Source organism: Miniopterus schreibersii (assembly GCF_964146895.1).
Source record: "Miniopterus schreibersii genome assembly, chromosome: 2".
Lineage (NCBI taxonomy): Eukaryota > Metazoa > Chordata > Mammalia > Chiroptera > Miniopteridae > Miniopterus > Miniopterus schreibersii.
Window position 1 is genome coordinate 10,491,983 of NC_138102.1, and position 27,259 is coordinate 10,519,241.

At 46.8% G+C, this 27,259-nt stretch overlaps 1 protein-coding gene across 1 annotated transcript; it reads left to right on the top strand.

Annotated features, from left to right (window-relative positions):
* Window positions 1-531: 531 nt before the first annotated feature.
* Window positions 532-26,430, top strand: ASAH1 (N-acylsphingosine amidohydrolase 1). The gene is made up of 14 exons (XM_081130165.1): window positions 532-668; window positions 9,672-9,718; window positions 14,219-14,309; window positions 14,721-14,807; window positions 16,151-16,229; window positions 16,998-17,072; window positions 17,964-18,009; window positions 18,816-18,960; window positions 19,490-19,544; window positions 19,672-19,753; window positions 23,696-23,827; window positions 23,928-24,051; window positions 24,462-24,518; window positions 25,456-26,430. The coding sequence occupies exons 1-14, from the start codon at window positions 591-593 to the stop codon at window positions 25,543-25,545; spliced, it is 1,188 nt and encodes a 395-aa protein (XP_080986291.1). The 5' UTR covers window positions 532-590; the 3' UTR covers window positions 25,546-26,430.
* The last annotated feature ends 829 nt before the right edge of the window (window positions 26,431-27,259 follow it).

Consider the following 27,259-nt stretch of genomic DNA (forward strand, 5'->3'; position numbering starts at 1 on the left):
GCCCCCGAGCCCCGAGCCCGCCCAGGGCCCAGGGTCAGGATGAACAGCCCGCTCGCGCCGCTCCGCCCCCCCCCAGGGCACAGGCGGGTCGGGCCGCGCGCTCCGCGGCGTTCGCGAGCTGGGTCCGTTTCGCGGGACCCTGGCACCGAGGGGCCTGAGCGCGGACGCGGCACGGGCGGCACCGGCCCGCAGAGGGGCTGACCTCTCGCCGCCCGGTCGCCCCGCTCGGCGCAGAGCGCGGCCGGCACCGCGCAGCCCGGGGGAGCCACACCCGCCGGGGCGGGGCCCGGGCTCGGCCGAACCACTGCCGCGGGGAGGGCGCCCGGCCCTCGCACGGTCCTGGCGCGGGCGCGGGGCCCCCACGCACCCTGGGGGTCCCCCCCCCGGACCGGAGGCCGCCTGCTCCCGCCGCCCCCCCCGCGACCCCGAGGCGCCCCCGCCGTCCCGCCCGCGCGGGTGCCCGCGGCCGGCGCCCCGCCCCGCGCGCGTGGTGCGGTCCGCGCGGTCACGTGGGGGGCGCGGCCTGCCGGGGCCTGGGGGAGCCGTCGGGCCCGCGGCGGGCGTCGGGGAGCGGCGTCGGCGGCGGAGCGATGCGGGGCGCGAGTCGCCTGCCCTGGGCCCTCCTGGCCGTGGCCGTCACCTGCGCCCTGGCGCAGCACGCGCCGCCGGTGGGTGAGCCGGGAGGGCGGGGGGCGGGCGGGGGCGCCGCGTCCTTCCCGGGGTCCGTTCCCCGCGCGGGGGCGGGCGAACCCCACCGCGGGGTGCGCGGGCGCCGCGGGGCCGGGGCCTTTCCGGGGCGCGCGCCCGGAGCCGCCGAGAAGCAGCCGAGCTCGGGGGACGACTCCGGCCCTCGCGGGGCCCGGTGCCCGCCGCGGGTGCGAGCGCCCCGGGAACGGCGCAGCGGGAGCGCCCCGGGCGGGCCCCGCGTGGCCCCCGCGCCTCCCCGGCCGTGCGGCGCGGGTCCCGCGGCCCTGGCCCCGCGGGGAGGCGGCGGGGACCCGGCCTGGGCGGCAGGGGCCGGGCGCCGTGCCCGGAGCGGGTCTGCGCTCAGCCTCCGGAGCCCGGGCCCTGCGCTTGCCCAGCTCCCCTCGAAAGGCAACAAGCCTTTCCCCCAGCGCTTTCCCCCAGCTGATCGATACGTAGGACCCGACCCGAGACCGAGGGCAGTGGGCCTGGCCAGTAGCTCAGGCAGGGCGCTGACAGCAGCGGCGGGCGCTCTCACTCTGTTTCTCCAAGGAGAAATGCTTCATGAATAAAACCACGGAATATTACTCAGCCGGTAACAGTTACCATGTTATGCAAGTAAAAGCGGAGTACAGAGTGGCACGGACCGCGGTGTTGTTACCAGGAGGATGCGCAGTGTCCACGGGAACGAGGACCGGCAGAGCTTGAGGACAGGTGAAACTAGGGCTGCCGCGCGGAGAGGGAATCAGCTTGCTTTGAAGCGGCTGGAGTTGGGGACGTCGGAAGGAGTTACTGCTCTGACACCATGTGTGCACCGTAGCCAAACCCCTCCAGGGAAGCACCCGGGGCTGAACAAAGGGCGACGCCCTGGCGTGAGGGAGCCCCACCGTGGGAACATGCCTCTCAGTCAAGGGCTGTGGGAAAAGCCTGTTCCATAACTGGGATTTGGCCGTGCGATGTGGAGGGACGCCTGAGGAATCCAGGGTTTGCTATACATTGAATGCTTTTAGCAAGCGGGGCAATTCCCTGATTGGGTAAAGAGGAAACAGCCATTGGTGTAGCAAGAGGGGGGTGTTTGGTATTTTGTGGGTTGCATAGTTCCCTCGTTTTCGTCTGTGCCGGGACAGAATCACGAGCGGCCTTGCCTAGTCTGGTTTCATCCGGTCTCAGCGTGAGCTTACCTGAGGAAGGCGTTCTGTGCCATTGGTTGTACCCGCTGGGAGAACAGCAGGGGCCTGGCCGTGAGTGTCAGACGAGCCTGTCATCCGATTGAGGTCTAGTTGTGAACCTCAGAGAAGTTGCAGGTGTCTGGGGCTGCTTTTTAAAATTTTTTATTTCCCAATACTTTATCAAGCAAAAGTATTTTAAAGGCCGTTTTTCAAACAAGAAGAACCAACAGTCTCCATGAATCTAATGTTCTTCCCTGGCGCAGTGGTTGTCAAAATCTAGTCCAGCTTCGGGCGTCTGTTTGGGCAGCTGCTCTCATAAGTTTCAATGAAATGAGAACAGTAAGGGCATAAAACTAAAATTTTTAAGTCAGAGTGTTAGCTTTTATTCTGATTTTATGGCCTTCCAATTTTTTTGTTGTTAAAGTGTCCTTTCTTTGATGTGTGGGGGCTTTAGTTTAGTATCTCCTCTAAATTAAAATGTGGACTCCCGTGTGCCGGGCCCCTCTTAATTGTTTTACTGCTCTGGAAAGTTCTGGGGCACCGGCTGAAAGGCTCTTTGGAACCTCACAGAAGTTCAGTGTCCTCAGTCTCTGACAAGAGTAAGCAGTTTTTCACTTGGAATCATTTTATGTGATAGTTTGTAGCCACATAGGAACAAAAGATACTTCAAAGCTCCTTCTGATAAATGTCAATAATGAGGCCCCTCTTTAACTTATGAACAAAAAATCATTTGTCTTGAAATGTCTGTGGGCGTTGTTTCTTCCTGTGTTTTCAGAATATAGCATATCTTAAGGTCTTCCTGAGTCATTCTTTGCTATTGATTGTTTTGGGAGACAGATTAAGAGATGGTGGTAACGAGCGCCAGCAGAGCAGAAAGGTCTGGAGGGGGAGAGGGAGAGGGAGACAGAGTCATCAGGCTCTTAGGCCTTGTTAAGGATTTTGGAATGTACCCTAAAAGCAGCGGGAAGCCACTGGATAATTTTAAACAAGATACGACAAGAAAACGTTTTCACTTTAAACAGATCACTTTGGGCTGAAAGGGAGCAGGGGGATGTGAGTCCAGGGGGGAAACGGGGTGACTTGCAGGAAGGCGATGCCGGTGGGGAAGGAAGGAAGGAAGGGGACGGTGCTAGAGAACAGGAGGAGGTGGGGGCAGCCACCTTTCTCAGGCGCTCAGCTGGGCGGGGGCCGCATCACCCCCGGGAACACGGGGCTGGGAGAGTGAAGGTCACTGTCATTCCCGTCACGCCGAGGTTCCTGTGGCACCGAGATGCCCAGCAGGCCTTTGGGACTGGAGCTCCGGAGAGAGATTGGGAGTCATAGGCATTTTACCTGAAGCCATTGGAGCAGGTGAACACGGAGTAGGTGGAGGAAACAGAGATTAAAGGGAGGCCTAACGGGCTGAGGTGCCCGGGCAACCGGGCGTGTGGCAATGGCTGTCATCAGTAAAGCAGCCAGTGCTGGCGAGGGCGTGGGGAGAGGAGCCCGCGCGCTGCTGGGGGCGTGCAGGCTGGTGCAGCCCCTTTAGAGCTTCCTCAGGAAATCAGAAAGGGAGCTGCCTGTGGCCCAGCAATTCCACTTCTGGGACTTTATCCAAAGGAACCCGAAAACTAATTGGAAAGACTATGTGCACCCCATGTTCACTGCAGTGCAGTTTACAATAGCCAAGATCTGGAAGCAGCCCAGGTGCCCATCAGCAGGTGAGTGGGTGAAACAGCTGTGGGGCATTCGCACCAGCGAACACTCCTGGGCCATAAAAAGCAAGGAAATGTTACCCTTTGCCACAGCCTGGACGGGCCTGGAGAGCATTGTGCCGAGTGACATAAGCCAGGCAGAGAAGGAGAAGTGCCCTATGATCTCCCTCACATGTGGACTCTAATGAACAAAATAAACTGACAAAGTAGAAACAGACAGAGCAGGCAGGCAGCTCTGGTGAGGAGGGGGTGCTGGGGGTGGAGGGATTGAGCAAAAAAGAAAAACAGAGAACCCATGGAATCACGAGAATAATTAGAGAATTCACTGACCCAGAAAGTGTTTACAAAATGCTTCACAGAGCCCTGGCAGCATGCTTAGTGGTTAGAGCACTGGCCTGCACACCAAAGGGTCTCGGGTTCGATTCCCGGTCAAGGGCATGTACCTGGGTTGCAGGTTCACTCCCTGCCCTGGTTGGGGATGTCCCCCCCCCCTTTCTCTCTCCCTCTCTCCCTCTCTCCCTCTCTCCCTCTCTCCCTCTCTCCCTCCCTCCCTCCCTCCCTCCCTCCCTCCCTCCCTCCCTCCCTCCCTCCCTCCCTCCCTTCCTTCTTCCCTCCTTCCCTCCCTCCCTCCCTTCCACTCTCTCTAAAGAAAAAAAAAAGTCAGTGGAAAAAATATCCTTGAGTAAGGTTTAACAAAAAAAACAAACAACATTTTACACAGATTTTCAGCAAGTCCTCTGCCTTCGGAGGGCACGTGAGAGAGCGATGAGATTCTAAGTGGGTTGTGTTTTTTCCCTTGTGACGGAATAGCCCAGTTATACCTAGTCGACTACGTCACATCCCTAACCCATCTATAATCTTTCCCTCTCATCTATTCAGACTTGTACTTACCTTGATAAGGTTGTGTCGTTAAGTTCAGAGACAGTGAGAAACTTTAAATAACAAATGAGCTCATCGTAATTCTCTTTAAGCCTGTACATAGGTTTGGAAGCTGTCTTCACCCCTGGAGACTCTACCCCCAAATCCAACCTGTTTAGAATGACCTTTTTACCACTTATTCTTACAGCCAGGTTCTAGGCAGAGTTCATGTCTATTATAATTTCATGTTTATCTTTTGCTGCCAGAATTATCATAGTAAAATATCTTATTGACCTTGGACTCCCACATATGTGATGGCTAGATTACTCTCTTACCCCTGGGGCAGGTCGAATTCTCTCCCAAGACTTGACAGAGCACTTTTTACTTCCCCCACAGTATCTCATAAGAGATAAGCCGTGTAGTTTGATTTGGATACTGGCTTTGGAACCCAGGTCATGCAAATACAATTATTTGAGAGAGATGAACATCATTCCATTGCATTTACTGGCTGAGATGGTCACAGCCCTTGAGGAAGTGCGGGTTGCTCCGTATCTGGAATGGAATTGAGGCATTGCTTCCGTTGCACCTCTGTGGGGAGCTATGAGGGAGCAGGGGAGGCTGGGGCTGGGGCTCTGGGCACCAGCTCTCTCACCAGCCATGTGACCCGCTCATCACGCATGGAGCCCGCTTTGCCCCCAGAACATGACCCTAAAATTCCCGGTAACTTGTGTCAAAGTAACTCAGAGTCTGGAGGCTTTAGCTAGAAATAAATGATAAAGACTTATTCATAGGTCTTAGGGTTTGCAAACCGTAGAGGCAATACCCCGGGCGTTCCAGAGAAGACGGAAGCTGAGCTCTTACAGTGAAAAGTACGTTCTCGAGAAGAATCGGCCCTGCATTCTTAGCCCCTGGGCTGGGCCGCGATGGGCATCCTCTAGGTGACCGGTGGCCTGGGCGCGTGGACCTTCTTTCCCTGGGCATTCGGGGGGTAATCAGAGGGTTGTCTGCAGTGGTACACGGAGACATCCTTCACCCCTGTACCTTTTGTCTCCCTTTCTTCCCTTCTACATACTTTTTTACTCTTGCTTAGTAAACATTGATAACGTAAGATTTCTAAATATTGGTCATTGCTCAGTGCACTGTGATTACATTTCCTTTGCTGAAATTCTCAAGCCAAGATGCTATTGGCACTGAAAGAATATTCAGATGTATCCTCTACCAAATACTCATATTAATTCCAGCTTAGCTCGCTTCATATTTATATCATGCCTTTCTCACACAGATTATTGTCCTTGGGGTTCCTAATTGCTTTCTCGCCTTTTTTCTCAACGGCGGAGGAACTGAACCTGTGCTGCTATCATCACTAGATCCTGTATTTTTTCAGCTTCCGACTTACCCTCTTGGTTCTGATTTTCTCCATTCTTCTTTAAACCTGTAACTCCTGTTCTAGTTGGGACTGTTTTCTTTTTATTAGAACCATACTTTTCTAATACTACAGTTTCTCCCTGTAGTTTCTGGTTGTTTTTCTTTTGCTCTTACATTCTGTTATTCTGGAGAGTAAGAATAATAGATGAAGATGAAAGGAGCCGTAAACGAGGGGCCAGTAAACAGAAAACACCTCACCCCCCCCCCCCCCCCGCAGCCCCACCTCCGCAGGCGGCATTGTTGGTCGGCAAAAAACTAACCACACAACCTCTGTCCCTCTCGCTCCCTTTCTACACATGCACAGCACCTAAAGGGTTTTCCTCTGAAGAAACTGAGTAGATGGTCTAGCAAGACCCAGGGCGGTCTGTGCGGGCGCGGGTACCCCAGAACAGTGGTTGGCAAGTTACAGCCCGCGGGCCAGGCCCCGCCTGCCAGACGTTCTTCGAAGGCCTGTGAGCTAAAGGCAGGTTTTAGATTTTTTTAAAAATTGGGGGATCAAAAGAAGATTAACACTTTGTGACGTGAAACTTGCACGGAAGTCACATGTCAGTGTCCATGTCCCAGCGTTGATTGGGATCACAGCACACCTGTTTGTTGGCCTATGCCTGTGGCTGCTTTAGCTTTTCACTGCCGCTCGGTGCACTTCAAATGACAGTCTGGCAGTTATAACTCAACAGCATTTTAAGTGCCACCTGTATAATATGCCTTATTATTTTAATTGTTAACAAAAAATTACCGGAGCAAATCTATCATATCAAAACAAGAAGTGAATGTTGTTCTCTTGAGGCAAAGTGGAGAATGGGTTATCTTGTTACTGAGTTAGATGACAGGCCCTTGTGGCTACTATGCAGTGACGCTGGAGTTGTGACGAAAAATTCCAGTGCATGTGACATTACAAAAACAGTCTTCACAATATTCCCAACTCACGGGAAAAAAGTGATCAGAAAAATAAGAAACTTTAGAGTATGTCATCACAGCAGAATTTACTTATAGATTTTAAATAGTAAAATGAGGCTGCAACCGAAGTCCGTCGCCACGTAGCTCATTGGTTAGCCCAGCAAGGAAGGCCATTCACCCGTGGCGACTTCAGTTGCATCTGGTTACCGCAGTGTAGGAGGTGTGTCCTGAGAAATTTTGTTCCACGCTATTAGCCTTTAGATGAGAACAGTTGCCCAGGACGTTGGCAGCATCGTCAGTATCAATTGAAGAACAGGGCACACGTTTCCCAGCTGTTTTCCTTGACTCTTGAAGTTCCTAGTTATTGGTACTTATTAGAGCGTCAGTGCCAAGTTTGAGACTAAGGGATTAGTCTCTATGAATAGTCTGTGAAACAACTACAGGCAAGGATGTTTTCAAAGAAACTGAGAACTTAGTCATTCGGTAAGACCCAAAGCGGAATCTGCTGTGATGTGTAACAGTTGACAGTGGAAATGTGTGTGAAGCAGAAAAAGGCTTAGTTGGATAAATGTATAAAACTTGTAAAAATGGTGTTTAAAGGTTGTGGCTATTGTATTATCTGTTGGCAAACACTTTATGGAAAACGCTTGAATCTGTTGTGTGTGACTGAACGAGTACTGTCAGCCGTGAACTTCTTTTGCCCGCGTAGACCTCACCATCCTCATTTCTGTGAATTTGCGTAATGCCGGAGCCGCCGGCAGAGTCGAACGGTCCTGAGGAAGGGGTGAGGATGAAGAAAAGCCAGACACAAAAAAGATGGGGTCGGGAGGGCCGCGGCTCGTGCCTGCTGCCAGCTGCCAGCCCCGAGTTTATTTTCCCAGCTCAATTTATACAGACACTGTTGATTTTGCTGAGTAGCACCCCTCCCCACATTCCCACAAGGCCGTCTGAACGCTCCTTCAGAGCAAACGCTCTGCCACCTGCATGAGCTCAGACCTTGGTAACCGTCTTTATCTCGGCTTCTAGTGGGAACTTTTGGGGAGGATTGAGTCCTTGGCTCCAGAGCCTCAGGCTACGTGGACCATGTCCAGACACGTAGCTAGCGGGCTCTCAATATCAAGGGTCATTGTCGGGAGGGTCGGGTCCCTGACTCCAGACCCTCAGGCGGCGTGGACCATGTCCAGACACGTCACCGGCTCCCAACAGCGTAAGAAACAGATGCTGACTTCCCTGCCACACAACAGACAGGTAGCAGCCTTGAAGTTTCACTGTGATTTTTAAGCTCAGGGCTGAGACTGAAAGTTTTCTAAACAAGAGACACGTCCTTCAACCACTATTATTAAACATTGAATGGCTTTGGAAATTAGCTTTTGCTAAATTGATACTGGATTATCAAATTGATATTTAATGCCTAATACTTTTATATTGTAATAATTTAGAAATAGAATTTAAATTCTAATGATTGAAGTAGTTTTTGACAATTTGATACTTAATACTGTTTCTTAATAAAAATCTACCTAACATTACAAAGCAAAGTAGCACTTATATGAGAAAGTTATACTGTAGTAAAGTTAGAATCACTGGTGATGTCAAGCTACTTTCTGCACTTCCTATATTATTAAAAGTTAAAACAAAATCTAAGAGTTTCATTCTCACACAAATTTGCTGCAGATACAGTTTCTGAGCTCAAACTGCAGTTCTCGTGGTTTCCATCCCTACTCTACCTCTCTCTTCTTTTTAAACATTATTTTACTTTTCCTCTAGCCAGTCTGCTCCGTGGTTAGAGCGTTGGCCTGCAGACTGAAGGGTCTCAGGTTCGATTCAGGCCAAAGGCATGTACCGCGGTTGCAGGCTCGGTCCCCGGCCTGGGTCAGGGCGCACATGGGAGGCAGCCGGTCGCTGTGTTTCTCTCATCGGCATTTCTCTCTCTCTCTCCCTTCCTTCCACTCTCGCTGAAAAAGCAGTGGGAAAAAAAATTATTTTACTTTCATAATATTGGGTCTCCAGAGGAAAGATAAACGTGCTTGCTATCTTGAACTAGTAATAAGGGAATCATGAACCCATGTGGACTTTTTCGTTCCTTTTATGTTCAGGGCTGATTCTCTTTTCTACGTAGCCTGAACACTCTTCTGTAAGTCTCACGCGTCCTTCGCCTCAGTGTTCAGAGCCACCCCCACCTCCAGGAGCAGAGTTTGGTCGTGAAGAGAGACACAGTCATAATTATAATGCAATGCCAAGATATGGTAATGGAGAGGTGCGCAAAGGCTGTGGGCGTGTAGACGAGGGGGTGACTTTTCACATGGAAAGTAGATGGAGATGTCACACACACACAAAAGCAGCATTTGAACTGGATCTTGGAAATTACAGCCAGAAGTTCACGCAGTGGAGAATAGGCATTCCGGGCAGAGGGAACAGCATGTGCGCATATGGAAGGGCGAGAGATCGTAGCAGGACGTGCTCACCCGCCATGTGGCTGCATGTAATGGGGCGTGGCAGGGAGAGAGGCTGGATGGTAAATTATGACCAGATTACGAAGGGCCCTGGACAGTGTGCCCTGAAAATCTGGTTTGGGACGCAGATCTCTATTGCAATAGAGTTGGCTCATAAATTCAAGTAACAGCACCTCCTATCAAGTAATTAGTGATAAATCAACCTATTTGACATACAGAGCCATCTACTTAACACTCCTCTTTACTCACTATATTTGCAATGTAAAAGCCAGATCACCACACCTGGCACCAGTGCAAATCAAACTGAGGCCGAAAGTGCACTCACGTTCGAGATTTCAGAAGTTTTTGTCAGAGGACAAGACTTTTAAGAAGTGTTGAAATGCTCTAAAAGGGCAGACCATACTTGAATTTGCCTTCACGAGCTTTAACTGGTTTTGCCTGTTGCCTACTTCATTTGTTATTTTCTGAAACTTTAAATTTTCTTTGTTTTTTAGTGGACAGAAGACTGCAGAAAATCAACCTACCCTCCTTCTGGACCAACGTGAGTAAATATCAGATGATCAAAACTCACATTTCCCTACGTAATGATCCCATAAAAATAATGGCAGTGAATGAAAATGTAAGTCATGTCCTTGATCGTAAGAAAGACAAAGATTTCTTTTTCTTAGGTTTGTGTATTATGCAGCTGACTAAGACCCTGGACAAATAAGAAAATACCTTATGATTAAAATGCTAATTTCCAGCCTATCAAAGTCACAGGGGGAAGAATTCCCACTAAATTCTTCTATCTACCGCTACGCATTTTACTCTTCCTGACAAATGCAGAGCTGACCTGGGCTTTTCTGTGGTGCCCGAGTCTAAACTACCAGATTATATTGGAACAAAAAAGTGTGGGGTCTTATATGTGAAACATTCAAGAAATAAACCCTGGCACCATAATCAAATTTATCAAGGAAAAAACAGGATCGGAAATCATAAGAGAAGGGCCAGTATCATGTTTTAGTGTATTTTAAATATTTTCAGTCCAGGTATATGGACGGCGTTTTCAGATGCTTGTGGCTACTTGCGTCTGTGAGAAAGACCGAAGGCCAGCTCACCGGCCCGGAGGGCACCAGGGTGGGAAAGAGGAGCGGTGTCAGGCGGGCGATCTTGTTTGCCCCGCTCTTTCTGCCGGATGGAAGTCTCCTGCTGGGGGTAGGAGAAGGCAGAGTACAGCTCTAACCGGTAGTATCAAGATGGCTTTTCCAGTTTTGTAGGTCTCTAATTATACATTTTGTATTGCACGTGTCTAAATTACGTATCCTAAATAGCCTCTGGTCCAGATACGATGAAACTGTACTAAACTAAATTCTTCTGATTTACTCTCCTTTCTGTCGGAAGAGGCCAGTGTTTGCAGGGAGTAATTTAGAAGGGATCAGTGGCTGTTATTCTGGAGACGGTGCGCGCCCAGCCCGCTCAGGGTTGGCTCTCTCCGGGTCCCCCTTGCTGCCGTCGCTGACAGCCTGGTAGTCCTCAGTGCCTTGTTGGTTGTGCCCGTCCCTTGGCTGGTCTCACTGCCCCAGTTCATTGAACGTTTAATGAGTATTTTTCACGTCCAAGGCCTTTTTTCCTACTCCCATTTATGCGCACCTTAATACGTGTCTATGAATTGATTGCCCGGCAAACCTTCCGTGTTTTAACTGGTTCCAGATTGCCGAGTGTGTGTGTGTGTGTGTGTGTACATGTGCCTACACACATATACAAATAAATTTATTTATACGTATGTTTAAACACCTACATAATGTTAATATTTTTGCCCTGGTATTTCTGCTGGATTCCTTCCTACCTCACTAGCCAGGTCCCGGCTCAGGAACCCTCAGCTCTGCTCTGACCCTTCTCTTCTCTGAACTATACGTGGGTCTTAAGATCCAGAAGAGAAGTGCCTTTGAATGACAGCACACCCACCCATGCCTTCCAGGTCATCCTTTTCAACCAAGTGCCTGGATTCTGGAGATCTGAGTGGGCCGCTGTGAGGGAGGAAGGAAACACCCGTCTATCCAGCCTGACCAGCCATTTCAGTGCTGGAGGTCAAGGGACTGACAGCCAGAGCACCCCTGACTCCCTCTGAACCCCATTAGCATTTCTTTTCTGCTGCTCACTGGTGCTTAGCATCTGCTCTGTTATTTATACGGATGAGTGTGTGTCACTTGGACTAGTTTCCAAACCACCCGGGGCGCCAGGTGGGTTCTGCCAATGCTTAATATTGATTATGATGCCTGGGCATAGCAGATGCTAAATCTCAGAAATAACTTCATGTTTATTGTTTGTAGTAAAGTGGGAAAATATTTTACGGTAATTAACCATCAACTGAACACTGATGCTAAGTATTTGCATATTTCATGTAATCCTCATAAGGCAGATACTATTTATTTCTCTACACCAGAGATTTTCTTTTCTTTCTTCTTTTTTAAAAAATATATCTTTATTGATTTCAGAGAGAGGAAGGGAGAGGGAGAGAGAGAAACATCAATGATGAGAGCCATTGATCGGCTGCCTCCTGCACGCCTCCTGCTGGGGATCGAGCCCGCAACCCAGGCATGTGCCCTGACCGGGAATCGAACCCTGACCTCCTGGATCCTAGATCAGTGCTCAACCACCGAGCCACACCCGGCCATCCCAGCAATTTCCAACTAGTGTGCCGCAAGAATGTTTAAAACATGCAGTACCTGGTTATCTAGTCAGAGGCACTGACCTCTTTTCCCTCAGGTGGTCAAATAAAAAAATGACAAAAGCCAACACAATCGCTGTCCGGTATGAATGCCCTGTCTTGAACCATAAATATGTAGGTCATGTAATAGAGTTTCATCTTATCAGTCACGTCCCATAATAAGGTTGCATCTGATTGGTTAATTCTTGATACCGGAAATCCTTATTTACAAGTATAGGCACCTGATTTTTTTAAACGTCGGTTTAGAGCAAAAAGGGTAGGTAATTACTATTATTTTTATTTTTGTAAATCAATCAAAATTATACCAACTTTTTGTCAAATCAACAAAAGACACATCTTTTGGCGTGCCACAGAATATTAGTAAGTAGCTTACGTGTGCCACGAGGTGAAAAGGGCTGAAACTCGCTGCTCTAGGAAGTCGAGGTGTAGATGTTCGTTACTGAGATATTTTAGAAAAATGTTTACTGAGAAGTAAAATACGGGATTATGGCTAACCTTTAATTATGAAAATGATTTTGTTAATCAGATTAACAGTTTTTTCAAAGAATTCTGATTAACGGAGGGCTTATTGTAGAGAGGTTTCTGGGGTCTCCCGTCCCCACTCAGTGGAACCGTCTGCTGTAGGAATTTGTTCCCTCTGCATTTCTTTGGAATTCTTGAGCCTGCCCGAGACTCTGGGCTGAAAAAGAATCCAGAGCTTCGGGCAGGTTAGGGGCATGGTTTGGATTTTACTGGGTGCTGTGGAGGGAGGAGCAGCTGACCGGAGTTCATAGGTCGAACACCTGTCTTATCACAGTGCCACCGAGGTGCGTGGCTCGAGGGGGCCCCCGACGTCTCACTGCTGTTGGACACGGAGATACGGGTGCAGGCCGGCCAGGAGGGAGGAGCTTAGAAGCACCTGCCTGTAATAGGATGAAAATAATTATTTTGTTGAATCGTGGTGCAGAATTATGCATGTGAAATAATGAAATTATAAAGCTTTTTTCTAGGAGTTAAGTATTGTGCTATTTACTATAGTTATCAGCTACTAAGGAAATGGGATTTTGAACAGAACAAAACGCAGTCATTGTGATTTTGTTTAAACGTATGTTTCCAAAGCAAGCGTGCTCTCCTTTTCTATCTGCATCACACCATCAGTGGCTGCTGGTTAAGTTCCCTAAAACCTTAAGCCTATACCCAGGCCCCGAGCTCAGCAGCATTAGTGACAGAATCAAATGTGTGTTCATGACAGTGGAAGTATAAATGGGACCGCCGCTCCTGACTTTGAGGAACTAACCCGCCGTTGCTGCCGTGACAAGCCTGGGTCACATGTTAATTTAACGTCCCGGGAACACTGTTGCGTACGCTGAGGACACCCGATGCCTCTCTGGAGCAGAGCAATAATGGGACAGACGCTGGCTGTTTTTAGGCAGAGTTTTAGGCTGATAAGACACTGAATGGTACGCCTTCGAGGCTGTTTCAGTGTGGTAGCAAGTGCCAGATGATAACGTTTCCATAGCGACGCAAAGCACTATGGCCCAGGCGCATCGATAAGGGAAGGGTGCGCAGGCTGCTGTGTGTGAATCTGTGAGCAGGGAGTTGGGGAGGGTGTGACCCCGGTGCTGGGGCCCGGATTTACCACAGACGGATGAGGGACTGCAGCACAGCAGGAACAGCAAGGGGCTGCGTGAGCAGCGAAGCTCCCGGAAGCCAGTCAGGGAAGCGAGCTCAGGTGGCCACCCTGGGGTCCTAAAAGGCGACCCTGCCGAAGCCAGCAATGACCGCGTCAGTGTCAGACCGCCTAAGAGGACGTGTGACGGGGAGACCGAGGGGTTCCCAAGCTTAGACTAAGCCTCTGCAGAGATTCAGGAGGGAAAAGGGGGCGGGTATTTTCTAGCAGTGAGGCTCAGGCTACTTATCCCGAGTTCACGCTGCTGTTCCGGAACGTGTAGCTCTGTTCCAGGATTTCTGAAGCTCCTTATGATTATGGACAGCGTGGGACAGAAGCCCTGGGAAGTGGGCTTTTGCAAATTTTGGGTCCAGCGCTAACTTCTACGTTGTTACCAGGAATATAACCTTGCCCTGGCCGGCCTTGCGCAGTGGTCAGAGCGTCGGCCTCTGCACCGAAGGGTCTTGAGTTTGATTCTCGAGGGCACAGACCTGGGTTGTGGGTTCGCTCCCCACTCCCGGTTGGGGCGAGTGCAGGAGGCAGCCAGTCGATGTGTCTCTTTCACACCCGTGTTTCTCTCTCTCTCCCCCCTTCCCTCCGCTCTCTCCGAAAAAGCAATGGATGTGTTAGAGGCACATATCAAAAACTGCTTTTAACATTCCAAGACGGCGCCCCTCTCGTTGCAGCTACCGGGGCCCCGTCCCGTGGTACACCATCAACCTGGACCTGCCGCCCTACAAGAGGTGGCACGAGCTGATCGCCGACAAGGCGCCGTCGGTACGCCGCGATTCTTAACTCTCCTGTCTCTGCCTTTACTGAATACAAGGCCCTTGTAAATGAACACTTGGTGAAATTACACACCAGGTGTTTTAAGAATGAGCTCGGGGCACTTTCTCCCGCTTACCGTAAGTGATGGGAGCGGACGAGGACCTTCTTGCCTTTCCCCGCCCTCCCTCTGTCTCCGTCTCTGTATCATCGGCCCTCGTCCGCAGAGCTAATCAGATGCCATGTTAAAGATGTATTGTGTTTATACATGAATTGAAAATGTTTTCAAATATCACCCTGTTTTATTTAGCTACATACAAATAAGTGGCCTATGTATGTTTTCATTATACCAATATCAATCTTAAATGTCAATACTTCTTTATGTTTCTTATTCATTAATTAACTAATTAATTTACTTTTCAGCTGAGGATTATCGTGAATTCCTTGAGGGACGTAGTAAATGCCTTTGTTCCAAGTGGAAAAATTATGCAGATAGTGGATCAAAAGTTGGTAAGAAATATTTCCTACAATCAGTTTTTAAACACACACCCGCAGTTCAGGAAAGGCTCTGGTATTTATTTAAAGGCATAATTTAAGGAGCTTGGACACGTTTGCTTTTATTCTAGACAATTATCAAAACTTCAGAGGGACCGGATGTTCTGGGGCTTGGTACCGTTAGAGCAACAGGACCTGAAGTAGCATGGCGAATTTTGGCCACTAACTGCTCTTTAATGCTTTTTTAAAAGTCTTGATAGTCTTACAGAGCAGTGGGCAAAATATACGTATTTCACTGGGAGTATGGTGTTTCCTTCCCCTTACATACACTTGGGCTTACAGGTTCATTCCTGAAAATTTGGGGATTTTTCTTCGGTGCCTTGCCTGAGTCTCCCAGGACGCCCAGGGCTTTTTCCAGCCAGCCTGTGCTTTACGGAGCCCTCAGTAGCTGCGATCATTGCAGCTCACTTGGGTTGTGTATTTCTTGTGGCTGCATGTTCACCAAACCATTTCACCTTCCTCCTGGTCCTACAGCAAGACTATTTCTCAGCCCCCTTTTTTTTTATTTAGGTAGAGCCAGTGGAAAATCTAGGGCCTGGCCCCTGGGACCCCCGAGACACTCTCTTCACCCTCCTTCAGACTGCTCTGGGGCCCTCACTGGCCTGCAGGGTGCGCAGGATGGGGGTGGGCACCAAGGCCCTGGGCAGGTGTTTTAACCTAATGACATTCGGGACTGGATAACATTTTGTTGTGGGGGTCAGGTGGTGAGTGGTTGCATTGAGGATAAAAGTAGTTGCATCAATGCAGAAGGTTGCATTGATGTCCACCGTCGAATTTGCTCACATGTCCGTTGTTTGCCAGCTGAGTGCATGAAGCGTCTTGGCCCAAGGTGGGATGTTCACCATGCTGGGAGTGTTGGTGAATGGCTAGAATGCAGGTTTCTGCTATGCGTGGGAAGGAAACGGCGATGAGGGTGGGATGCCATTGGCTGGCGGGTGGGTTTGAGTAAAGAGATGTGTGCTGCTTGTGATGCTCCTGTGTCGTGGGTCATAGAAGATCATCCAGGTGGAACTAACTGTTCCAGTTCCCCACCCGCTAGATGAAATAGAGGGTGAAATACAAGCAATCGGAGAATCACAGGCTTCTGCACAGTACCTGAGAACAGCTGAGCTCAAAGGTACAGAGAGCAAGAGTCATAGCGAGCGTTCCATCGATCTTATAGGAACACGTGATGGAAAAGGCCTTTAAAAATAAGGTCACCTATTGTGGCAGCAGAATCTAGAACAAATATATGTGAAAGAACCAAATCTCAAAGCAGCTCTTTAGGTTGAGTGACTGTTAATCTGTTTGGTTTTCAGCCTGGTCTGCTGGGCAACTTCCCCGGCCCGTATGAGGAAGAGATGAAGGGGATTGCAGATATCACTGGCATACCTTTAGGTAAAGCTCATTTCTCAGCTTTTAAAAAGTTTAATAAAGCACTTGAATTTTTTTTTTTTTAGGTATGGTATACATATGGTAAAGCACACAGATCTTAAGTATACAGCTCAGTGGAATTTTAAAAATACTTAGATGTACCCGGCTGGCGTGGCTCAGCGGTTGAGCATTGACCCAGGATCCAGGAGATCGCGGGTTCGATTCCTGGTCAGGGCACATGCCCGGGTTGCAGACTCCATCCCCAGCAGGGGGCGTGCAGGAGGCAGCCGATCAATGACTCTCTCATCATTGATGTTTCTCTCTCTCTCCCTCTCTCTTCCTCTCTGAAATCAGAAAAGATATATTTTTTTAAAAATAAAATAAATAAAAATACTTAGATGCATGTAATTGCCACTCAGATCACCATACAGAAAATTCCAGCCATCCAGAATGCCCCGTCACACCCCTTCCTGCACAATAGACAATACCGCGTCCCCAGGCCACAGCTCTTCTGCCTTCACCCTCGATTGGTTTTGCCCCTGGAACTGCTTATAAATAGAACCAAACAGTACGAACTGCTGTGCCTGGTTTCTTGCACTTTTTGCATGAATAGGATATTTGGGTCGTTCGCAGATTTGGGTTGGTTAAGAACAAACAGTTACGAACATTCTTGTACATGCCAAAGCAAAAACTCACACAGTGATGACAGCTGAACCCTTTCTTAAAAAAGAATTTTCTGATAATGTCGTGGCCCTGTTTATTAACCAAAAAAATTCCCATCTTTTCTCATAGGAGAGATTATTTCATTCAACATTTTCTATGAATTTTTTACCATTTGTACGTCAATAATAGCAGAGGACAAGAAAGGTGAGTGTGCTGAGGGAGGGTGGGCGCTGCAGAGTACAGGGGAAAGGAGATCTTCCAAGTGAATGGAATTGGAACTTGTAAAATCCGGGCTTGCTGTGCACATTCCGTGTATGTTGCATACAGTGTATGGATCTTGGTAACTTTTTTAAAGGTAAATTTTTTAAAAGTGAATTGAAACGTATCCGTACTTTAAGACCACTGTGACGCCTACCGGAGTTTAATTCGGGGCTGCGAAACATCCGGGAGGGGTTTCGGGACTGTGAACGCGCCGGCCCGCCCTCCGTCGCTCGGACCCTCTTCGTGACTGGACATAAGTGCTCACGGGCTGCTTCATTAGCTTCATACGCATAATGGGCCCAGCCTTCCCTCGAAGCCCAGGACACGTCTCCCTCGTTTCTCAGCCAAGGGACCCCGTGAAGACCGCCCTCACTTTTCCCGTGTTGTTCCTGGGAGACCCCAGAGTACAAGGCACACGGCGATTTACCCTGATTCGCTCTTTTTCACCCGTACTTTGGTATAACCCTTGAGGTGTCCAGCTGTAGGTGACAATGCCCGAAGCATGTTTGCGAGTCACATTAGCGAGGCTAAAATAGCTGTGTCCGGGTAGGACCGTGTCAGAGTGGACCGGAGAATGACCACTGACCCTTTCCTCACATTCTTTTCTTACCTGGAACCCTGTGTTCTTGGGGGTTTTGGGGGGATCTGGCTGATGTGACAGGGACAACGGTTTGATCTTAAGACTTAACGGTATCAGGATGCTGCTTAATGCTTATTGTTGGATTTAACAGTTGTGAATACCAGTTAGCCAAAATTAGGCGTCCAGCTTTGATTTAGGGTCAGTCGTACTGTCATAACTGCTCCTACATGTCTCTTTTGCTTACTTTCAATTAGGCCATTTAATACATGGGCGAAACATGGATTTCGGAATATTTCTTGGGTAAGTAAAGAAAATGGTGTGTGTCGGTCCTTAGGAAGAGTAGATTGTTGATGAAAAGTCCCAAGTCACACCCAAAGTGTGCCCGGAAGTGAAGAGCGGACTTCTTAGTTGTGAGACCAGACGGGCACACTCCGGCTGTTATCTGCGAGTTCGTCAGCGAGTGAACGGAAATCTGGAGCGTGCCAGAAGGCCCCCGACGCGTGTCCAGTGCACTGCTTAGAAGGAAGAACAGCGTTCTCTTTCACGGCTTCTTGACTTTCTGAAAAAAAATGTAACAGGGCTTTGTAACTAGAGACCTAAGTTTGAACCTGGAGGTTGCTATTTATCGGCTGTCATGCTGGGAGAAGTACTTAACTTTTGAGCCTGTCTTGTCGTGTGGCCAGTGGGGATAAGACCACCCATACTGCAAAGGCCCGTTTTCCTATTGAATTTATTGGGGTGACACTGGCTAACAGAAGTAGGTAGGTTTCAGGTGTACGGTTCTGTGATGCATCGTCTGTGCACTGCCTGTGTGGGCGCCACCCCGTCAGGTCTCCTTCCATCGCCGTTTATCCCCCCTTCACCCTCTTCGGCCCGCCCCCGCCCCCCCTTCCCTCCGGCAGGCACCACACTCCTGTCTGTGTCTGTGAGTTGTGGTTTTTTTTGCCTAATCCCTTCTTCAGCTTTTTCACCCTGTCCCCCGAACCGCCTCCCTTCTGACGCAAAATTCCCGTTAGGATTGGTCGGTAAGGATTCGAGTACCTAGTGTAACGCCTGGCATCATCATCATCATTGTTCTTACACGTCACTAAATTTCTCTCTTGTAGGTGGAATATAAATAACAACTCCTGGGTCGTAACCGAGGAGCTGAAACCTTTGACAGTGAATTTGGACTTCAAAAGAAACAATAAAACTGTCTTCCAGGCTGCGAGCTTTGCGGGCTACGTGGGCATGTTAACGGGCTTCAAACCAGTAAGGACTCTCCCGTGACAGGGCCGGCCAGGTAGCGCCCGTCCGCTGTCACTCGTGGAGGCTGGAGCCTAAGGAAATGGGGACCTAAAGTGTCCGAAGCCCCTCTTCCCTTTGCACTTCTGCCCCCCGTAGCTGCGAGCTCGCAGGGTAGGGCAGGGCCGAAGGCATGAAGGTTTGCGAGCCCGTTCCGGGGTAAAGCATGCGGCTGGGTGCCGAGGGCTGGGAACGTCAGGCTGGAACTTGGTCCCAGGTGTGCCTCTCGGCACCTTCGGCATTAGTTCTCTGCCCTGCAGCGTTTTAGAAAAGTGAGGCCAAAAATATCCTACCTACTTATCTTGCACACTAGGTGTGGAAATTCTTTGAACTTCCGAAAAAGCTCTGGTAATAGGAGGTGGTATTAGCGTGGTTTGGATTGACCTTGGCCTGCCCCATGACCCCGTCCAGGCCTCGATGTACCATGTGAAGTACAGCGAGGGCCTCGAACAGGATGGTCTGTGTTTCTCACTTCACTCCTCTGTCTCTCTCTCAGGGGCTGTTTAGTCTTACGCTGAATGAGCGTTTCAGCACAAATGGCGGTTACATGGGTGAGTAGGCCGTTGTTAAATGAAAGGGAAATTTCGTAGATGTTTTCAGAGGAGAGCTGGACGGTGCATTCTGGTCAGTACTCTCACCTCTCCCAGGTCCTGTGACACTGTGCTTGATCTCTTCCAGGTGTCATAGAGTGGATCTTGGGAAAGAAAGATGCCATGTGGATAGGGTTTATCACTAGATCAGTTCTGGAAAATAGCACAAGGTAATCTGTTTGCTTTATTTTTTATTTTATTTTAAAATTATTTTTGATATAAATTATGTGAATCAAAGATATACAAAGCTTAAGGTATACAAAATGTTTGGATATATGTACGTGTCGCAAAATGGTCACAATAAACCCAGTTAACGTCCATCACCAGTTACAAAATTTTTTTTCCTTGTGAGAACTTTTAAAGATTTACTTTTAGCAACTTTCAAATATACAGTACAGTATTATTAACTATAGTAACCATGCTGTACTTTAGTTCCCCAGGACTCATAACTCCATGTTTCTACCTTTTGACCCCTTTCACCAACACCACCCCCATCCCCCAGCTACCTCTGGCAACCACTAATCTGTTCTTTGTATCTATGAGTTTGGGTTGTTTTTTATATGCCGCATATAAGTGAGATCATATGGTATTTGTCTTTCACGGTCTGATTTATTTCATTGAGCATAATGCCCTCAAGGTCCATCCATGTTGTTGCAGATGGCAAGGTTTCCTCTTTTATGGCTGAATAATATTCCATTGTGCGTATATACACGCATCTTCTTTACCTATTCCCCCATCTGTGGACACTGAATTTGTTTCCATGTTTTTTGGCTGTTGTAAATAACGCTGCAGTGAACATGGGGTGCATCTATCTTTTTGGATTAGTGTTTTTGTTTCCTTCCGCTAAATACTCCTAGAAGTGGAATTGCTGGATCACATAGTTCTTTAGTTTTTTGAGGAACCTTCATAGTGGCTGCACCAATTTACATTCCCCCCAACAATGCACAGGGTTCCCTTTTCTCCACACCCTCACCAGCACTTGTTATTTCTTGTGTGTGTGTTTTTTGTTTTTTTATAAAAGCCATTCTAACAGGTATGAGGTGGTATTTTATTGTAGTTTTGATTTGCATTTCCCTGATTAGTGACGTTAAACATTTTTCACCTACCTGGTGGCCATCTACTTGTCTTCTTTGGAAAAATGTCTCGTTTGAATCTCTGACCATTTTTTAATAGGATTGTTTGGGGGTTTTTTGCTATTGAATTGCATGAGTTCTTCATATATTTTGGATGTAACCCCTTATTAGATACATGATTTGCAAATATGTACTCCCATTTAGTAGGTTTCCTTTTCATTTTCTTGTTTTATTTACTGTGAAGTTTTTTAGTTTGTTATAGTCCCAGTTGTTTATTTTTGCTTTTGTTATCTTTAATTTTTGGTGCCAAATCCAAAAAAAATTATAGCCGAGACCTGTGTCGAAGAACTTACCACTTTTGTTTTCTTTCAGGAATTTTATGGTTCAGATCTTACGTTTGTCTTGAATCCATTTTGAGTTGGTTTTTATTTACGGTGTGAGATGGTCTACTTTTATTCTTTTGCATGTGGCTGTCGTTTTCCCAGCATCATTTATTGAAGAGACTGTCCTTTCCCTATCTGGTATTCTTGGCTCCTTTGTTGTAAATTAACTGATTATATACGCATGGGTTTATTTTGGAGCTCTGTATTCTGTTCCATTGAGCTATGTTGTTTTATGTCAGTACCGTACTGTTTTGACGATAGAGTTTGAAATCAGGAAGTGTGATGTCTCCAGCTTTGTTCTTTCTCAAGATTGCATTTGCTATTTATTTGCTATCCATGTAATTTTAAGATTGTTTTGTTTTCCTCCTGTGAAACATGCCTTTGGAATTTTGACAGGGATTTCATTGAATCTGTAGATTGCTTTGGGTAGTATGGACATTTTAACAGTATTGATCTCCCAATCCATGAGCATGGAATACCTTTCCAGTTACTTATGTCTTCCATTTCTTTCATCAATGTCTTTATAGCACAGGTGGTAACATCTGGCCCTCGGGCCGTATCATTTGGTCTGGCCCTGCCAAGGCAACCACAGGTGGGACTCAAAATTCAGTACATCTAGGAGCTTTTTTCATAGCTAATTTTTTATTTTATTTTTTTAAAATCTTATTTTTGTTTAAAGTATTACGGATGTCCCTTTTTCTCCCCAATGACCCATTCTACCCCGTCCCTTCCCTCTCCCCAGTCCCTCTCCCCACCATTGTCCGTGTCCTTGGGTTGTGCATATATGCATATAAATTCTTTGGTTACTCTCTCCCCCTCTGCCCACCCGCCCTCCTCCATCCCTCTGACATTCGTCAGTCTCATCTATGCTTCCATGTCATTGAATCTATTGTTCATCAGTTTATTAAGTTCTTTAGATTCCACGTATAAGCGAGATCACGTGATATTTGTCTTTCTCTGCCTGGCTTATTTCACTTAGCATAATATTCTCCAGGCCCATCCATACTGTCCCAAAGGGTACGAGATTATTCTTCTTTACAGCTGCGTTGTATTCCATGGTGTAAATGTCCCACAGCTTTTTTATCCACTCAGCTACTGATGGGCACTTGGGCTGTTTCCAGATCTTAGCTATTGTAAACTATGCTGTCATAGCTAATTTTTAAGTTGATAATTTTGTATGGCCCAAGAATGATGTTACAAATATCCAAATGCCCTCAACAGAAAAAAGGTTCCTCACCCCTGCCTTCTAGTTTTCAGTGTACAGTTCTTTCACCTCTGGGGTTAAATTTGTTCCTTGGTATTTTATTCTTTTTGATGCAGTTGTAAATGGGAGTTTCCTTTATTTCTCTTTCTGATAGTTCATTATTAGCACATTGCTACTGATTTTCATACTTTGATTTTATCCTGCAACTTTACTGAATTTATTAGTTCTAACAGTTTTTTTGTGTGAAGTCTTTAGTATTTTCTATATATAATATGTCATCTGCAAATAGCAACAGTTTTACTTACTCCTTTCTTATTTGGATGCCTTTTATTTTTTTCCTTCGTAATTGCTCTGGCTAGCACTGCCAATACTATATTGAATAAAAATGGTTAAGAGTGGGCATTTTTGCCTTGTTCCTGGAGGAAAAGCATTCAGCTTTTCACCACTGAATGTGTTAGCTGTGATCTTGTCATATATGGCCTTTATTATGTTGAGGTGCATTCCCTCTGTACCCATATTGTGAAGAGTTATCATCCATAAATATGTTGAATTTTGTCAGATGCTTTTTCTGCATCTTTTGAGATTATCATATGATTTTTATCTTTCATTCTGTTAACATGGTGTATCACATTGGTTGACTTGTGGTTGTTGAACCATCCCTACATCCAGTAAGTTCCACTTGATCATGGTGTACGATTCTTTTAGTGCATTGTATTTATTTTAAACGACTCATATTAAAATATTAAAATATTTTCCAGCTTACCTTCTATTGAAGAATTATTTCAGAATTTCTTAGGTGCACCTCATGTGGAATTCATTTGTGTGTGTGGTGTGTTTTAAAAGAAGGAAATGAATTGATTTTAAAAGTTCTAGTGATAGTGCCGCTATGAAGGGACCTATACACAAAATAAAAATTATATAATAAATATTCATTTAAATTATACCTGTTAACCTAGAAGTTATATTCTGTGCTGATGCAGGAATCCTGTAATAGCAAACCTGCCTTTAGCCAGCACTACATCAAAATGACCTAGAATAGCTGGGCATCAATTCTATTTTTAACGCTTCCCAGGGAGTAAGATTTAGCAACTGTCCTTGAAAACCCACTTCATTTATTAATAGTCCTAATTTTCAAGGTTTACTCTCTATTCCCTAAGTCCTATATATGGTAATTAATACTGCTTCCCCTTGTTCTGTTGTTGAGTGAAAGGCAGAGACAGGAAGGGTGGACGATGCTCTCTTGAGGCTGTTGTTTGTTCGGACCAGAGGGGTCACTCAGATCAGTGTTTTACCACATACGAGGTGGAGGTGGTTTCTCCCTGGGCCACTGTCATCATCCTCTTTTAAAAAACATGTTCCTCAGATATTTGTTTTCACCTAGTTTCTGTAGTTAAAAAATTTCCATTCTAAGTCAACTAAAAATGTTTCCTTTTTAAAAATGTTTTTATGTAGTTATGAAGAAGCCAGGAATATATTGATCAAAACGAAGATACTGGCCCCAGCATACTTTATCCTGGGAGGCAACAAGTCTGGGGAGGGCTGTGTGATTACACGAGACAGAAAGAAATCTTTGGATGTCTATGAGTAAGTACATTTGTTAGAGCAAAGCGAAAACGAAAGCACAGACTCACGTATGTACAGGTTTAAGGCATGAAGCCTGAGAGGAATCTCTTTTTGTGTCCAGACTCGACCTCGAGCAGGATAGATGGTATGTGGTAGAAACTAATTATGACCGTTGGAAACATCCCTTCTTCCTCGATGATCGAAGATCAGCTACAAAGATGTGTCTAAACCAGACAACCCAAGAGGTAAGTAACACTCACAGTGTCTGATGTAGAAACAGGTGGTGACCATTAAAGATTGTATTAGTTCTGGCATTTTTCTTTTGCTTTTATAGAATTTATAAACCTCATGTTATCCAGTATCAATGGACAGTCTCCACTGACATTTTTTGTTTTTAAAGAGCAAAATTTTGCTGTATTTCCCCTTCTCGTTCTAATTCTGGACACTGCTTGGTGAAGGTGAATGACAGGCAGGCAAGAATGAAAGGGGGAGGAAGACTCAAAGAAAAGGGGTACATTAGTGACCCCAAGGGAAATTCAGGGGGGGTGCGGAGGGGCCGACTGAACAGCGTCTTGGTTTCTGATGACCCATTTGTGTGGATAAGGCTGTTAACGTCCGTATTTAATGTACTGAACAAACTGTTTTTGTGTTTTAGAATATCTCATTACCAACCATATATGATGTCCTGTCAACAAAACCTGTCCTCAACAAGGTATTTAAAAAAAAAAAATGTATATATATATGCATTTGCTTTTAGGGAAAGAATTTGGTCCTATGTTTTATCTTTCTCTGTCATCCTGGAGAAATCAGAGCTAGAATCCCAAGGCATGTTCAGCTTAAGACTGATTTTTCAAAATGTTTGTGTGTGACTAAGTCACTGTTGGCATGTGACAAAGAAACTGACCACTGTGGCTTAGATGTCAGTTTGGTCAGAGTATTGTTTCCGGTTTTACTGACATGGCATAGTATTAAGTGTAGCATTTTGGCCTGACTTCTGTGTACCCGAAAGCCCCCCCTTGTGCACTCTGGATATACACACAGATTTTCCCATTTGTTCTCTCCTTTGGCCCCTTCCCCTAATCCTCCCTAAAACCGGCATCTCGATGACCTCTGCCAGAGCCGATTCCTCCTGCTCACAGGAAGCCTTCCTTAAGCCCGCTGACCCTGCCCGCGCATCTTCATGAGCGCTCAGTGGTTACTTACAGATTCTGTGCCTCGCAGTCTGCATGCCGAGCCCCCCACTGGGCGCTTTAAGGACAACGACAGCTAAAGCTAAGCAGGTCACACTCTGTAGTAAGCGTTAGGCTTTGCAGGACGACAGACTGCACACTGACGGCCAAGTCAGCCTCAGCATTGCTGGTGGAGCGGTGTGCGCTCAGGAAGGAGACCGTGTAAAGAACCAAAGGTTCTCTCCCAAGCCTATTCACATTCACAACCTGGAGTAATAGTCTGTTGCAGTTGTTTTTATTGTTAACTTATTTATTATCTGGATCTTTATATAACATTTGTCTTATGTATTTACTTATATATAATGTAATATTATATATTCAATATTAACTTCATAAAGCAGTTCCACAAGAAACGATAGTATAAATCAGGACATCTTAGGATTTAAAACATCCTTAAAATAAAACTAACTTTTCTTTCAGCTGACTGTATTCACAACCTTGATGGACGTTACCAAAGGTCAATTTGAAACTTACCTGCGGGATTGCCCAGACCCCTGTATAGGTTGGTGAGCACACACCTGGCCTAAGAATGCGCTGTGACATCAAGATGGGAGCTCATGCGTGGGCGACTGGTGCAGCCGTCTGATCTCTGACCAGAAGCTAAGCTCAGGGCAGGTTCTCTTAAGGCATGGGCTTGTCCGACTTGGTATGTTTACAATTCACAGGCTCTTTGTGCCATCACAGTTGATCATTCTTAGTAATAGACAGTTTAAGTGAGGTACAGCAGTCATTTAGAATGCGCTGAGTTTCATTTCACTTTGACATCTGGGGGCGGGGGTGGGCCCTTAAACTATTGTAGGACCCACTCCCATGGAATAAAGAATCTGTGGGCACTGAATTCAGTACATCTGCGTAAGCAACAGTACGTCATTGCTTTTCACTTTGATCTGCAGATTTGTATGTTTTTCTGTACAGCAGTCTTCCTCCGGGTACTAAATGCTACTAAAGTCAAACACCATTGTCTTTGCTGTTTGTGACAGCAGTGTCATTGCACCAGCTCTGACTGCAGGGAGAGGAGACATTCAACTGTCTCTTTCTGCAAGGGCAGTCAGTACCTGGGCATTTGACTCTGAGTAGCAGTACTTCTGGGGTTCATTCCGTATGCAAGGCAGTCTTTTATACACAGAATGGAAGTGTTTCCTTTTTCATGATTACCCTACCTCCCAGAAACCCCAGCAAGTTGGCTTCAACAGCTGAGTCCCAGGTTCTGTGAATCAGTAGTAAATAAACAGGTCAGACTTGTGGAAACAGGAAGCGAACCCATTATTTCAGACTTTCCTCAGTATCACCTACTTAACAGATTGAGTTTTCCCTTCAGATCAATATGTATTTTTTAAAAACTAAGTAGTTACTAAAAATGTTTTTCAGAAATAAATACATTTATGAAAATGTTAATCGAGCTTGCTGACTTTTCAAACTCTCAGTTAACTGAACCGCGTGCCAGCTGGGCATGGATGTACCCGCTTCACGCCTATCAGCTGTATCCACGGCGTCGATAAGGCAGCGTGAGCAGGCTGCACTGACTGAGCGCACGCTTACGTACTGGTCTGAGGTGGGGGTGGTTATGGAGAAATCAGAGCTGCCGAGTGTGTCTGAATTAATTACAGGAGTTGTGTAAGTGGGTTATTCAGCTTATGACTGGTTACGCTTACATGACTAATCCTTGCCACGTTTTAACCCACTGTTACCAGCCCATTGTGGAGGTGTCCAAGGGCAGCTTTTCCTCCCAGACTGGAGAGGCTTTTGGTTTGTTTCCTCAAAACTGTAGTGAGCCAGTATTATCTTAAGTAAGAACTACAAGAGGATTTGTGTTAAAATAGGATTCAATTAATTCTAATTAATTTATTTTTAATGTATCTTCATTGATTTCAGAGAGAGGAAAGAAGAGGGAGAGAGAGAGAGACAGAAACATCAATGATGAGAGAGTCATTGATCGAGCCGCAACCCGGGCATGTGCCCTGACCGGGAATCGAACCCCGATTGCCTGGATCCCAGGTCGACGCTCAACCACTGAGCCACACCCGGCCGGGCAGGATTCAATTAACTTTAAAAAGCTTTGCTTGGGATTTTGTCCCTCTTATAAAAATGATGTGAGGTAAACTTGTATCGTTTTTTCTAATGCCGCCTTTGATATGCACAATAAAATGAGACACTGATTGTTTCAGACTGATTCCTTAGGACTAAATCAAAGCATTTGGAGGTAATACTGGTATTAAAATTTGAG

Excerpts from the sequence above, each read along its gene's own strand:
- ASAH1 (XM_081130165.1), top strand. The coding sequence starts at position 591 with ATGCGGGGCGCGAGTCGCCTGCCCTGGGCCCTCCTGGCCGTGGCCGTC. Across the intron at positions 669-9,671 it reads TGGCGCAGCACGCGCCGCCG|TGGACAGAAGACTGCAGAAA; the intron begins GTGGGTGAGCCG and ends TTTGTTTTTTAG. Across the intron at positions 9,719-14,218 it reads TACCCTCCTTCTGGACCAAC|CTACCGGGGCCCCGTCCCGT; the intron begins GTGAGTAAATAT and ends CTCTCGTTGCAG.